At 44.4% G+C, this 14,205-nt stretch overlaps 1 protein-coding gene across 1 annotated transcript; it reads left to right on the plus strand.

Moving 5' to 3' along the window:
- Nucleotides 1–646: 646 nt before the first annotated feature.
- Nucleotides 647–4,420, plus strand: GPR75 (G protein-coupled receptor 75). The gene is made up of 2 exons (XM_063125377.1): nucleotides 647–771; nucleotides 2,752–4,420. Exons 1-2 carry the CDS (start codon nucleotides 647–649, stop codon nucleotides 4,418–4,420), a joined length of 1,794 nt encoding a protein of 597 aa, XP_062981447.1.
- Nucleotides 4,421–14,205: the final 9,785 nt, after the last annotated feature.

Genomic DNA, 14,205 nt, shown 5'->3' on the forward strand with positions numbered 1-14,205 from the left:
GGATATAAATGTACTAAAACGAACAAAAAAAAATAGATAAAAAACAACAACCCTCAACCACTGGGAATCCTCGCGGACGAGAGGTCTCCCACCAGACCTTGCCTCCTGCCCACCCCGCGAAGAGCTACCTGAGGGGAGGAGGCTGTGCTGTTTCTGTTGCAGAAGGCGCGTGTGGCTTCTTCTTTTTTGCGCGCGCGCGGTCGCCGTGCAGGCGGCAGCAGCAGCAGCAGGGCTCGCGTGAATATGTGCCGTGTCGGTGTGCTGCGCTGTGCGGTGCGTGCAGGTCTGTTCAGTCACGCACGCGAACACTCGAGTGCCCAGGGATGGGGGCGGCGGGGACGCAGGCGAGAGGGCGGTTCGGGGCTGGCGCACCAGAGGCGCCGGCGGGCTCCGTGAGGTAAAAGGCGTCCCTGGAACGCGGGGAGCCTTGGAGCCAGCGGGCTCCGCGCGCTCGCCAGCGCCAGGCAGTCGCCAGGAAGCGCGCGCTGGCGTGTGAGGCGCCAGGGCGCGCGGGGTTTGGCGCACGGGCCCCCTCCTCCCTTCCCCGCTCGCAGCCGCCTCCTCCGCCTCCTCCTCCTCCTCCGGCACAAACGCGGGAGGGAGGCAGCGACAGCCAGCCCAGTCGCGCGGCTCCCGCCTGCCGGCGATGCCTTCAGACTCCGCCAGCCGCAGCCACCTCCAGAGCTCCCCACAGCCCGGCCGGGGGATGCTCCCCGCGCGGACGCACCAAGCGAGCGGCGCCCGCTGCCTCCACGGAGCGGCCAGCGCTTGGTAAGGGAGAGGCTACCTGGGTCGCTCGGTCGGTCGGTCGGTCGGGGGTCCGTGGGTGGACGGCGGTGCTCGGCCACCTATCCCGCTGCGCGCGCCGTGGCCTGGGTGGCTGGAGAGGGCCTCGGGCTCCCCGCTGCCCAGCCCGACACGCAGCTGCGCCCTGCTGGGCTTGGGCAGTTTCTCACGCCGCGCTGAACCCTGGTAGGCCCAGTGCTTGGATTTCCTCTCGGAAGGAAGGGCGCTAGAGAGGCTTATTAGGGGCTGGCCAGCGCCGTCTAGCTCTGCCTTCCCCAACCTGGTGCCCATCCAGATGTAGTGTACCACAACTCCCAGCGTGCTGGACGGGCGATGCTGTAACGCAGCACATCTGGAGGCCGCCAGGGTGGGGAAGGCTGCGGTAGCCGCTTTGCTCTTGCTCACTGTGAGGGAAGGGGACAACAGAGGCTGCCTGGGCAAAGATTCCCCTCTTTCCTCTCGGGTGGGTGGCTGGGTGGTGGTGGGTAAGGACGTCTCTCCCTCCACCCACCCAGCCACCCCCCTATTACATCCACGTTACTGGCCCAGAGCCATTGTGACTGAAGATGGTAAACAGTCTGGGGCGATAAGCCAGGCGCAGGCCTGGAGGGGTTCCTTCCCTTTGTGGTGTGCTACTCTTTCAGTTGGATGTGGTGTCACCAGACGCTGCCTAGCTGCTTCCAATTGCCTTATGCTACTTGTTAGCTAGAGGTGCCAAAACTGCATCCAGGACCTTCTGTATGGAAAGCATGTGGGCCCTTCCTGCTCCGAGAAAGAATTAGGAGCTAAAGTATTTGTTATGGTATGAATCCTCTGTAGGGTTAGAAATGTTTTTTTGCCAGTTGGTTTGGCCTCAAGTGATGAAGGAAAAGACAGCATGTGGCAGTTAAAAACATGCATGTGAAATGGTTCTCAATGTTTTGTGTCAACTAGAGTGATCATGTGGAAAGGAGGACAGGGCTCTTGTACCTTTAACAGTGGCATAGAAAAGGGCATTTCCAGCAGGTGTCATTTGTATATATGGGGAACCTGGTGAAATTCCCTCTTCATCACAGCAGTTAAAGCTGCAGGAGTCCTGTCCTCTTTTGTATGTGTATATTGTGAACCGCCCAGAGAGCTTCGGCTATTGGGTGGTATAGAAATGTAATAAATAAATAAAATAATAAATAAATAAAACAATAAAAAATAGCTCCTGCAGCTTTAACTCTTGTGATGAAGGAATTTCACCAGGTGCTGCATGCATACAAATAACACCTCCTGAAATCCCCTTTTCAGTCCAGCTGTTAAAGATACAGGAGCCCTGTCCTCCTTTCCATATAGTCACCCTAGTGTCAACAAATCCAGTTTCTGTCTGGTGTGTGTGCATGTTTAAAGCGAGCCAAATCCATTTTCAACAAGGTTACCAATTTCTGAGCCTAAGATCTCTCCTGTGGGTTTAAGGGCTATTTTGCAAGTAAGAGAATTGGCAGATACGGTTTCTTTTTCACCAAGCTTGGGCAACTTGTAGGCCAAACCAACTGGCAAAACATCTAGAGGGACACAACTCCCATCGTCCTTCACTATTGGCTATGCTGATTAGGGTAGATGGGAGTTATAGCCCAAAACTTGTGTGTGTGTGTGGTGGCGGCGGCTCCGATATCAGTGGAGATAAACACTTTGGATAGCTCCTTTAGAGTTCTGATTGAAACCCGGAACGGAGTCATCTCTGCATTGACCTCGGAGCCACTGGCCTCCACTGGCCAAAACAACAGCAGGGACACAAGTCGCCCACCCCTGCTAGTCTTCACAGTATAACTTAGCTGTTAATGATACACCGGAGAGACTTTTACGGCCAGATATTAGATATCCTAATGCCCATTAACTTATTTTTGGGTTGGGGGGGTTTATGCTTGTACAAACAGGCTTCACCCACCATGGACACCAAGCATCTAACATGAGTTGCTCAATTTCATGGTGCTGAGACAGCATAACATTGCATCCTGTGAGGATGAACCTGACGGAGTGGGCTGAGGAGAAGTGGACGGATCACTCCAATTCTTCGGCACAACTGCCTCCATCCTCTTGGGGCAAAAATGACACCTTTTCCTTCCAAGGGGATCTGCAGGAGATAATCCACACAGCCACCCTGGTCACATGCACCTTCCTGCTGGCCATCATCTTCTGCTTGGGTTCCTACGGCAACCTCATTGTCTTCTTGTCCTTCTTTGACCCGGCCTTCCGGAAATTCAGGACCAACTTCGACTTCATGATCCTCAACCTCTCCTTCTGTGACCTCTTCATCTGTGGAGTGACTGCCCCCATGTTCACCTTTGCTCTCTTCTTGGATTCTGCAGCTGGTATTCCTGATGCTTTCTGCTTCACCTTCCACCTCACCAGTTCTGGCTTCATCATCATGTCCCTCAAGACGGTGGCTGTTATTGCCCTACACCGGCTACGCATGGTGTTAGGGAAACAGCCCAATCGGACCGCCTCTTTCCCTTGCACTCTCTTGCTCACTGTGCTCATGTGGGCCACGAGCTTCACCCTGGCCACATTGGCCACCTTAAGGACCCATAAATCCCGCCTCTGCCTTCCCATCTCCAGCCTGGTCAGCGGCGAGGGGAAGATCATCCCTTACTTGTACGTCATTGACTTCATTTGCTGCGTGACGGTGGTTTCAGTCTCTTACATTATGATCGCCCAGGCCTTGAGGAAAAACTCCCAAGTGCGGAAATGCCCTCCCATCATCACAGTTGATGCTTCTAGGCCTCAGCCATTTATCGACCCACTTGCTGCTGCTGGGTGTGCGGAGGGTGTGCAGTGCAGCGTACCAGCTCTGTACAGAAACCAAAACTACAACAAGCTGCAGCACATCCAAACTCATGCGTACACAAAGAACCTTAGCCAGCTCTCTGCGCCTGCCGCCAACAGATTCCAGCTGGTGTCCACAGTGAATTTATCCACAGCCAAGGACTCTAAAGCCGTAGTGACATGCATCGTAATTGTCCTTTCTGTTTTAGTTTGCTGCCTCCCATTGGGCATTTCCTTGGTTCAGGATGTTTTGTCCAGGAACAGTGGCTTTATCCTCTACCAGTTTGAACTGTGTGGTTTTACACTCATTTTTTTAAAGTCCGGCTTAAACCCTTTTATATATTCCCGTAACAGTGCTGGGTTAAGGAGAAGGGTCTTTTGGTGCCTCCAGTACCTAGCCCTGGTTTTTTTCTGCTGTAAGCAGAAAACCCGGCTCCGAGCTGTGGGCAAAGGGAGCCTAGAGGCCAACAGAAACAAGTCGTCCCATCATGAGACCAACTCCGCTTATATGCTCTCTCCGAAGCCTCAGAAAAAGTTTGTGGACCAAGCTTGTGGCCCTAGTCACTCTAAAGAAAGTGTGCTGAGCCCCAAGGCTTCTGTTGGTCATCAGCACTACGGAGGTCAGAGTAGTTCCACCCCCATGAACACTCGCATTGAACCCTATTATAGCATCTACAACAGCTGCCCTTCGCAGGAAGTCAGCTCACCCAACAGCTTGCAGCCCACAAACTCTCCCTTTGGTTTTGCAAAATCATACGTTGCCATGCATTATCACACAACAAACGACTTAGTACAGGATTACGACAGTGCTTCTGCTAAACAGATCCCAGTTCCCTCGGTGTAGTTGGTGGGAGCTAAGCAGTCAATCAATCAATCTTTATTTACAGTCAACAGACCACCGTTACAGCATATAAGTACACAGACATTAATAAAAAATATATGATGGTAAAAAGAAAGGATAAAAAATCTGTGAAAATGCTAATAAGTAGGTTTAAAATAATGATCAGACATCCATGAGTGGTCTAATGAGAATAGCCAAATTTAAAAAATTGGCCACTTGCTCAGTAATAGGCTTATTGGTACCCTGGAGTAAAATAATCATAAGAGACTCGGGAGAGCGACCGGGGAAACGCTGTATAATAGGACATATTAGGTCTTTCCTCACCTCTTGATAGTAACTGCCATAAAATAGTACATGCAAGTCTCATGATTTATCCCAGTGGTGGCTAGCCTTCTCTTGCAAGAATGCCATGAATTGTCTGAGGTAGGATATAGTGCCCCTTCTCACAGGTCTGAGTATTCAATCTTTTCCATGCCTGGAGGTGGTTCTGCCTTTAGTCAGCTGAGAAGGCAGGAGCCAACACAAGAGAGGTAGATAAGATTACGATCTAACTCTCTTCCACAAGCAGGCATCCAAGGTCTCCTCTTCCTGTCTTGAAATGCCGCTTGTGGTACCTGTGTTGCGGATTGGCAACCTATGTCTTTCCATCTCACTCATTTATTTATTTACTTATTTACAATAGTTATATAGAATCATAGAATAGTAGAGTTGGAAAGGGCCTACAAGGCCATCGAGTCCAACCCCCTGCTCAGTGCAGGAATCCACCTTAAAGCATCCCTGACAGATGGCTGTCCGGCTGCCTCTTGAATGCCTCTAGGGTGGGAGAGCCCACAACCTCCCTAGGTCATTGGTACCATTGTCGTACTGCTCTAACAAGTCAGGAAGTTTTCCCTGATGTCCAGCCGGAATCTGGCTTCCTGTAACTTGAGCCCGTTATTCCGTGTCCTGCACTCTGGGATGATCGAGAATTCAAAATTTCGGAGCTGTATACAAGATAAAATAAAATAAAAACACATTAAAATAGATTTTGAAAAGAAGCAAAATGCAAAGTGAACTGTGGCTGGTCATCGAGGGAAGGCTTCCCAGCACGAAGACATTTTCAGGAGGCGCCGAAAGGAATAAAAAGTTGGAGCCTGCCTCACCTCCAGAGGCAGGGAATTCCATAGGAGGGAGGAGGTCATTGTCTGTTTCTTCTTTTTAAAGATTTCTTGTTACTTAGTCCCAGTGTGTATTAAACACTAAAAGTATTTTTTTGTTTGTTCCTGAACTCCAGCATCCCATTTTAAATCTGCCTTTTGTCCAAACGGCTGCCAAACCCTAATCTACATAGTGCTCTGTTGTTTTAGAACTGAATTGGATATTATTTTATTGTTTCTATGGTATTTTCTCAGAAGTACACAGTTTTAGCATTAGCAAAGAACATCACCCTTTAAATATTTCTGCTCTGAATTGTATATATTATTGGTTTAATGCAGAACATAAAAAAAACTGCTGGCAATGTGTGTTTAATTGAGTGGGTCATAAAGCATTTACTGTGCCCCCCCCCCCGGACTGGGATCACGACTGAGGGGCTTTTGGCAAAGTGCCATTGTGAGGGGTTGCATTCATGGGCCCCTTACCACCACTGAGACCTCCCTTAAATCTTTTTTTAATTTAAAAAATTATTTGTCTTTTCCCCCAGTACATTGTGAGGCAAAAAAGAAAGAAAAAGGCTGCCACTAAATTTTTAAATTGCCACAGTTTTTTTGTGGCAATGGATATGTTTCCCCCCTCACCTTATCCTGTAATGACTCAGTGTCTGGGCCATTGGGAAGGAAACCAAGATGGCAGCTGGAAGTGGTTAGGTACTGAAGCACCAGAAAATAAAATAATATAGCGTGACCATATGAAAATAATGACAGAGCTTCTGTATCTTTAACAATTGTATTGAAAAGGGAATTTCAGCAGGTGTCATTTGTATGCATGCAGCACCTGATGAAATTCCTTCTTCATCACAATGGTTATATTAGTTATATCACTAATGGTTATATTAGTTATAACCATTAATTATATTAGTTATAACCATTAGTTATAACCAATGGTTATATTAGTTATATGGTTATATCACAATGGAGCTATATTAGAGTGAGCAGATACAAATCGGGGCAGGGCTTCTGTAGCTTTAACTGCTGTGATGAAGAGGGAATTTCACCAGGTTCCCCATATATACAAATGACACCTGCTGAAATTCCCTTTTCTATACAACTGTTAAAGATACAGGAGCCTTGTCCTCCTTTTCATAGGGTCACCCTAAAAGAAAAGAAAAGAAGGTGAATAATTATTTTTTTAAAAGAAATTAAAAGGGGGACTCAGGGCAATTGTCAGCAGAATGCCTCCTCAGGGTTCAGAGGCACTGGTTCTGTCCAAGAACACAAGGTGCTGAAGCTTCCTCTGACCCAAGAGTTGGATATTCTGCCAGGAACACAGATAGTTGAAATAATTTTGAATACAATATGAATTGGGAGAAAGATGACTGTTCGAGAGGAAACAAATGGTTTCACAGAAATTTAGACTTACATGATGGTTAAGGAACTGAAGCTGAGCTGATACAATCCCTTTTACTCAGACAGGATCTTCTTTCTATATCAGCCTTGTAAATAAACCCTCCAAAGTTATTAGTCCAAAACATTTTTGAATTATTAGCCAATGTATCTAAAACAAGTGTTAAGGCAACTGTAATGCACATGAAAGTCATGAAGGACAAGCACTTTTCCAGTTTAAAGACTTTGCTGTTCAGTCACCAGGTGATTGCTTTTCTTGCCACCGGCAACCAAGAAAATGGTTATCTGCAAGTCTGTTTTATATCTCTCCCTTACACCTCCTAACAGACGAATTCGAATGATCCAAATTTAGTAGTGTAATCAAAGGCAAGTTGAAGTTGGTTCCTGGCATAGGGACTGGCTGGGAAGAGATTTTTTTTAATAGATAACAAACCCAGATGAGTTCAAGTAGGTCTGCCATACTACACAGTGTGTGTGTGTGAAGGAAGGGTAGAATACCAAGAATACTTAGGATTTATACAGCTATTGGGTATCTTCAAATTCCATCACATGTGTTATTTCAGTAATTTTCACAACAACCTTGCAAGGTGAGTTAGAATTCTTGCTCCCAAGTTGTAGCTTAGAAGGCTGAGAGAGAGTGGGATAACTAAGATTATTTGGTGGTGGTGAGATATGAGCCAGGGGTTTCTTAGTTTCTAGCTCTGTCTCTTTAGGGGTGGAGTGTGCGTCGAGTGTGTGTGAAACTGGGTGAAAATCTCCCATTCAGAATAGAGGCTGGAAGTGTTGCCCTTACTCTGATTTGGCTTTGTGAAGCCATCTCGCAACCTAGTCTGATTGGCCAAGTGCTATCACACTTACTACACAATCCCTAATTGGCTGGGTCATGTAGTCAGCAAGAAGAATCAATGAACAACAGAGCAAAAATAGTCCTTAACAAAATCTACCATCCAGAAAAGTCAAAGTGGAGGAAAAGTGCTGAGTTTGATTTGTTAGATTTTGTTTTGTAGTTCTTTTAGGCCACTGATAAAGACTGCTGTTGAAACACATTTGGCCTACTACGTTATCATTTTAGGTTCCATGCATTCAGGTTTTGATTTTATGTATAATTCCAAGTAAGGAGTTAGTTGGTCATCCCTTTTTGACTGCCTTTCCATTGACCAATTCTCATGAAACCCACTTCATTGGAAAGCTCTTGACGCACAGACTCCATGAATAAAAACGGTTTTCACTGTAATTCAAAGTTGGGAGTTTATTTATGTACGTCCATAAAGTTTTCTTGTTTTTCCTTTTAAGAATTAGGCTATCTCCTCTAATAATGTACTATAAAATTTTTCTTTTAATATCATAAAAGAGTCAAGTACAATTAAAAGAAATAATTGCAAATTGGAGCAAAATGAAACATGAACACAAAATAGTCCCTGTACAACTTTATAAACACAGGTGCAGTCCAAAGGACAATGATATATCAGTAACGTATGGCCTGTAAACAAATCATGAAGCAAATTAAGAGACCTCTACAGTTGAAAGTAACCCAGTCAAAGTTTAGTTATTGCAAGAAACGAAGTCTCTTGCTGTTTGTGGTGTACAAATTATATATACGGTATTTCTTCGATTCCAAGACACACTTTTCCCCCCATATAAACATCTCTAAAAATGGGGTGTGTCTTAGAATCGTGGGTGCGTTTATTATTGCTTAGAATCAAAGCTTTTTTTTCTGTTGGTGGTACTGAAATTAGTGTGCATCTTACAATTGATGGCGTCTTAGAATCGAAGAAATATGGTATATATGTATATGTATGTGTATATATATATGTATATATATAACCTTACCCACTTCTCCCTCTGGATCAAGGCAGGGAACAACATAGAATACAAAAATATTATAAAATACATAAAACTGTTTAAAACATATAAAACAAATACATTATTAAATTAACAGCCAGATCTAAAATTTGACTAGGTTGGCCTGCTGGAAGAAATAAGTCTTTATTGTTTTTTTTTTTAAAATATTCAGAAAGACTGTTGAGTTGGCGGATTTCTCCCGGCAGGCCATTCCGCAGTCTGGGAGCGGCAGAAGAGAAGGTCCTCTGGGTAACAGTTGTTAATCTAGTTTTTGCTGGCTGAAGTAAAGGCGTTCCTGGACCCAAACCATGTAGGGCTTTAAAGGTAATAACCAACACTTTATACTTCGCCCGGAAACTAATTGGCAGCCAGTGTAGTGATTTTAAAGCTGGTGTAATATGGTCACCCCTATTATGCATGGTGTGCAGACTCTGGATAGGGAGACATTTTTCTCCCTCTCCTATAATACTAGACCCTGGGGGTCCTCCCATGAAGCTGATTGGTGGGAGATTCAGGACAAATAAAAGGAAGTACTTCACACAGCACATAGTTAAATTATGGAACTCACTACCACATGATGTAGTGATGGCCACCAATTTGGATGGCTTTAAAAGGAGGTTGGATAAATTCCTGGGGGAGAAGGCTATCAATGGCTACTAATCTTGATGGCTATGTGATACCGTCAGTATCCGAAGCAGTAAGCCTATATGCACCAGTTGCTGGGGAACATGGGTGGGAAGGTGCTGTTGCACCGTGTCCTGCTTTGTTGGTCCCTGGCTGACAGCTGGTTGGCCACTCTATGAACAGAGTGCTGGATTAGATGGATCCTCGGTCTGATCCAGCATGGCATGTCTTATGTTCTTAAATTTAACAAAATAACATTTAAATGTCTCTGTACACCTTTAGTTAAGTTAAACCTTTTGTTAGATTTGATTTTTCTCCATGAACTGTGTTCACAGGGAATCAACTGGTTTGTATTAAAGAATACAGTTTGGAGAGAAACATTTCCTTTAACTTTGGCTGTTGTTGATGTCAGCAAGAAGAACCATATTTGTGCGTGGGGTGGGGGTGGGGATTGTGCTAAAACAGCTGCCAAGAGGAGCAGTGAACAGGAGCCAAATGATGAGAAAAGAAAGAAAGAAAGGCAAGGGCTTCAATCCTGAATTACCCTTCCGGGAATGGAAAGGACTCCAATTTAATGGAGGTTCCTGCTTGCAGAATGTCATGTGGAATGCAGTTTCAACCTACAGCCAAGCTCTACCACCCATGCTGTTCTGGACAGGCCACCAACCTTCTGGAGCAATTTTTTTAGAAGGTGCAGTGTGTGTGTGTGTGTGTGTGTGTGTGTGTGTGTGTGAGAGAGAGAGAGAGAGAGAGAGAGAGAGAGAGAGAGAGAGAGAGAGAGAGAGAGAGAGAGGGAGACTGTAGGGGGAAAAGGTGATTTGGTGAAAATGGCCTTTCCCACTCCTGCCAATGGTAGTGTGACCATATGAAAAGGAGGACGGGGCTCCTGTATCTTTAACAGTTGTGATGAAGAGCGAATTTCAGCAGGTGTCCTTTGTATGCATGCAGCACCTGGAGAAATTCCCTCTTTATCACAACAGTTAAAGATACAGGAGCCCTGCCCTCTTTTGTAAAGTGACCATATGAAAAAGAGGGCAGGACTCCTGCAGCTTTAACTCTTTTGATGAAGAGGGGATTTCACCAGGTGCTGCATGCATACAAATGACACCTGCTGACATTCCCCATTCAATGCAACTGTTAAAGATACAGGAGCCCTGTCCTCCTTTTCATATGGTCACCCTAGCCAATGGGAATATCCTATGAGATGAATTGCACTCTCAGGAACTCAAGTTCCAAGCAAAGTTTTGTTTTATTTGTTTTTCTGAGGCGTCTGTGTCCTTTTGGACAACATTGGGCCCCTTGAACCTCCCTGTTTCCAGCTAAAAATGTATGCCCATGTAAGCTCTGCTCAGACCTGGCAGATTCATACAAAGAAGTGTTAGAGCAGTAGCGGGCCTTGAGATCTAAACTGCCAGAGGAGGGATCATTGTATGTCAATGTGCAACCCACAAAGTCTAAATGTACAAGAAGTGTAATTGTTTAAATTGGATTGTTTAATGTATTAAATCATTTTAATAACACTTAAAATAAGTAAGAAGCGCTTGTCACTCATCCAGTATTTTAGCACGCATTGGCTAGAGCACCGGAAGGTGAGAGTCAATTTACTTCTTACTGATATTGGTTCGAAAACCACAAGTACATTTTTATAGGTTTGTAAATAAAAGGATTAGACATTTTTAATACAAAAAATGAACATTTAGAGAAGGGGCATGGGATATCCCCAAAGTTCATCCTCATAGCAGCCCTCATGAAGGACCGAGGTACGTGTAATGCAGGGATGAGGAACCGATGGTCCTCCAGATGATGCTGGAGATTAATGGGCCCTAGCCAGCATAGCCAATGATCACAAATGAATGCAGCTGCTGTCCAAAAACATCTGAGGAATGCAGTTGTTGGAGGCTTCAGCCTTGGCTGGTTCTTTGCCCACCTTTCTGTCAGTGTGAACTATTGCTGAATTAACACTTGTGATGTGCTTGGGAAAAGATCTATATAAAAGGCAGAAGTATTATAATCAATCTGTAGTTGCAGTAGTGGGTGAAGCAAACACTGGTGGCCTTGGCTTAGTTTTGCCCAGACTCACTATATGATGCTGTTGTGAGCATGCATATGACACAGGCAAGATTATTGGTCCATCTAGTCACTAGTGCATTACTATCTACTCCAGCCTTCTCCAACCTCGTATCCTCCAGATGTCTTGGACTTCAACTCCCATCAGCATTAGCCAGCATGGACAATGCTGGGAATTGTGATCCAAAATATCTGTAAGGCACAGGTTGGGTTAGGCTGGTCTATTCCAACTAACAGCAGCTCCTCAGAGTTCTGGGCAGACAGCTTTTCAAGCCCCACTACCTAAAATACTAGTTGAATTGGGGTTGCCAGTGACTGAACCTTTGACCGTCAGCATGCGTTCCACTACTGAGCTATGGCCCCTCTTCCTTGGAAGCTTTGCATCCATCGCTGTAAGTTTTGCCAGCCTCTTTCTATCTCTCCCCTTCAGTGTGTTAAACCTCACATAACTATTAACAAGAGGGAACAGTATGGTCAATGGTCAGGAACGCTGCATAGCACACTCCAACACATAAAATGTAGCTGACACATAGAAAATTCATGTGTTGGGGAGAGGGGCTAGCCTAGAAACGACCCCCTGGCATGATATTTCTGTATATACAGGGAGCGCTCTATGTGGCAGAGCATTCATAGAATCATAGAATAGTAGAGTTGGAAGAGGCCTATAAGGCCATTGAAACTCACCTGAAATGAAATGGCTAATCCCAGCAACACAACCTCATCATGTGGGGTTATGCTTATCTGTTCAAGGTCTAGTTACAGCAAGAGCTGTCACACACATGCAATTTCAAACCTTTGCAAATCACAAAACCAAAGATTTTTTTTTTAAAAAAATTCTGCAGTAACAGTTGAGATTTCAAGGGTCCAGTTTCTGTATTAGCATCCCCATTCTTGTGCAATGTACAGGATCATTGCAAGAGCAGGTACCCTGTTCTTGATTATAAATGTCTTTACAGTAACTGTCTCATATTTGTTGATCCTCTTTATTGTGTGAGCATTGGTATTTTTAAGGTACCGCTTTAGGAAAATATAAAGAACTGATTTTTGACTGGTTAATAGTAGGCGCTATGAAACCCAACATTGAGCATAGAAATTATTCTCATGCAGTATCTTAGTACTGAAAGTATATCCCTTTATATGTTTGCTAATACATATTGCCTTTGTAATTTTCCAATTCCCAAAATATTACTGGAATAACAGGGTACTGTTGGCCCTTGTGTTTATTTGGTTTTTTTAAAAAAAATCTCATATGCTTTGGGATTATAAAGGGATTAAATAAATACTGATTAAATTAATACTGATTAAACTTCTCCCACCCTAATCTTTGACAGATCATTTTTCATGTATTCTCCTATAATAAAGGGACCAGTTGTTCTGTGATGGTTCGACCGCCCCCTCTCATTGTGTGTGTGTGTGTGTGTGTGTGTGTATTTTAATGTGATGGTTATGCTAAAATAGCACTGGGCACAAACTGAGTGCATAGGGGAAATGAAACACTACATATCCAAAAAAATTTTTTTTTGGGGGGGGGTATCTAAATGACCCAAACATGCTGAAACCTGTAGTTTAAGCATGTCAAAAGTACCAACATTTATGTGGCAGTTATGGTAAGACTTAATTACTCAGTTTGACAAATTATTTAATTTATTTATTATTGCATTTATATCCCGCCTTTTTCCCTCTATGGAACTCAAGGTGATGTACATAGCCCTCCTCCTCCTCCTCTCCATTTTATCCTCACAACAACAACAACCCTGTGAGGTAGGTTGGGCTGAGGGTTTGTGACTGACCCAAAGTCACCCAGTGGTTTTCCATGGCCGAGTGGGGACTAGAACCCGGATCTCCCGACTCCCAGTCCAACACTTTAGCAACTACACCATTGTGGCTACACCACAAATTAAGATGTATTAAATTATTAGAAAAGTTATATACTTCCCTTCAACCATGTTTCCAGAGTAGTTTACATACAATAAATTACAAAGTAAATAAGTTTTAAAAAAGCTAGAAGAAAAGGAAAGGAAACAAAGGTATTAAAACAGCCAAAGCCTAAAAGTCTGGGAGAATAATGTTTTTGCCTGCTGCTGAAAGTATAAACATGTTGGTCCCAGATAACCATCATTGGGGAGGGAATGCCTGTAGGAATTAAAGGTAGTGGTAATGACAGCTATCATCCCTCGACTATGACAATATTAGTGGTCTTTTTGGGGGGCTGGGCTTCTATTGGGAATTGCTTTTGCAAGCATGGGAGAGATAATTCTTGCCTTTAGGTAAGGTGTGTTTATTCATACATTTATTGAACCACAGTTGTCCTTACATTGAATACTGATAAACATTGCTTCTGGGTAGTTGTGTATGTGAAGCCCTGTGACATGTGATGAAAATTCAGTAGCATTTGCAAGCAGAGGCCTCACTTTTGCCAAGGGTTATAAATGAATTTCCTGTACTGACCTGTGGTGCCCAGTTGCCCAAGACACTTCATTGAGGAATAATTACATTTGAGTCCCTGGGTGGATTTCACATGACCGTTTTTACATGACAAAAAAGCAACGCAAATTAACTACTTCAGTCATTTTGGCAGGTTAACCTGGTCTTTGGAACAGTCCGGTGTATGTCTTGATAATCATTGTTCTGACTTAAACACACACTGGGCAATTCCTCATCCCGTGGTTCTCCTTCACGTTTTGTATATTGGTCATTTCTGTACCCAGGCCTTCT

This window comes from Elgaria multicarinata, chromosome 4 (genome assembly GCF_023053635.1).
Source record: "Elgaria multicarinata webbii isolate HBS135686 ecotype San Diego chromosome 4, rElgMul1.1.pri, whole genome shotgun sequence".
Lineage (NCBI taxonomy): Eukaryota > Metazoa > Chordata > Lepidosauria > Squamata > Anguidae > Elgaria > Elgaria multicarinata.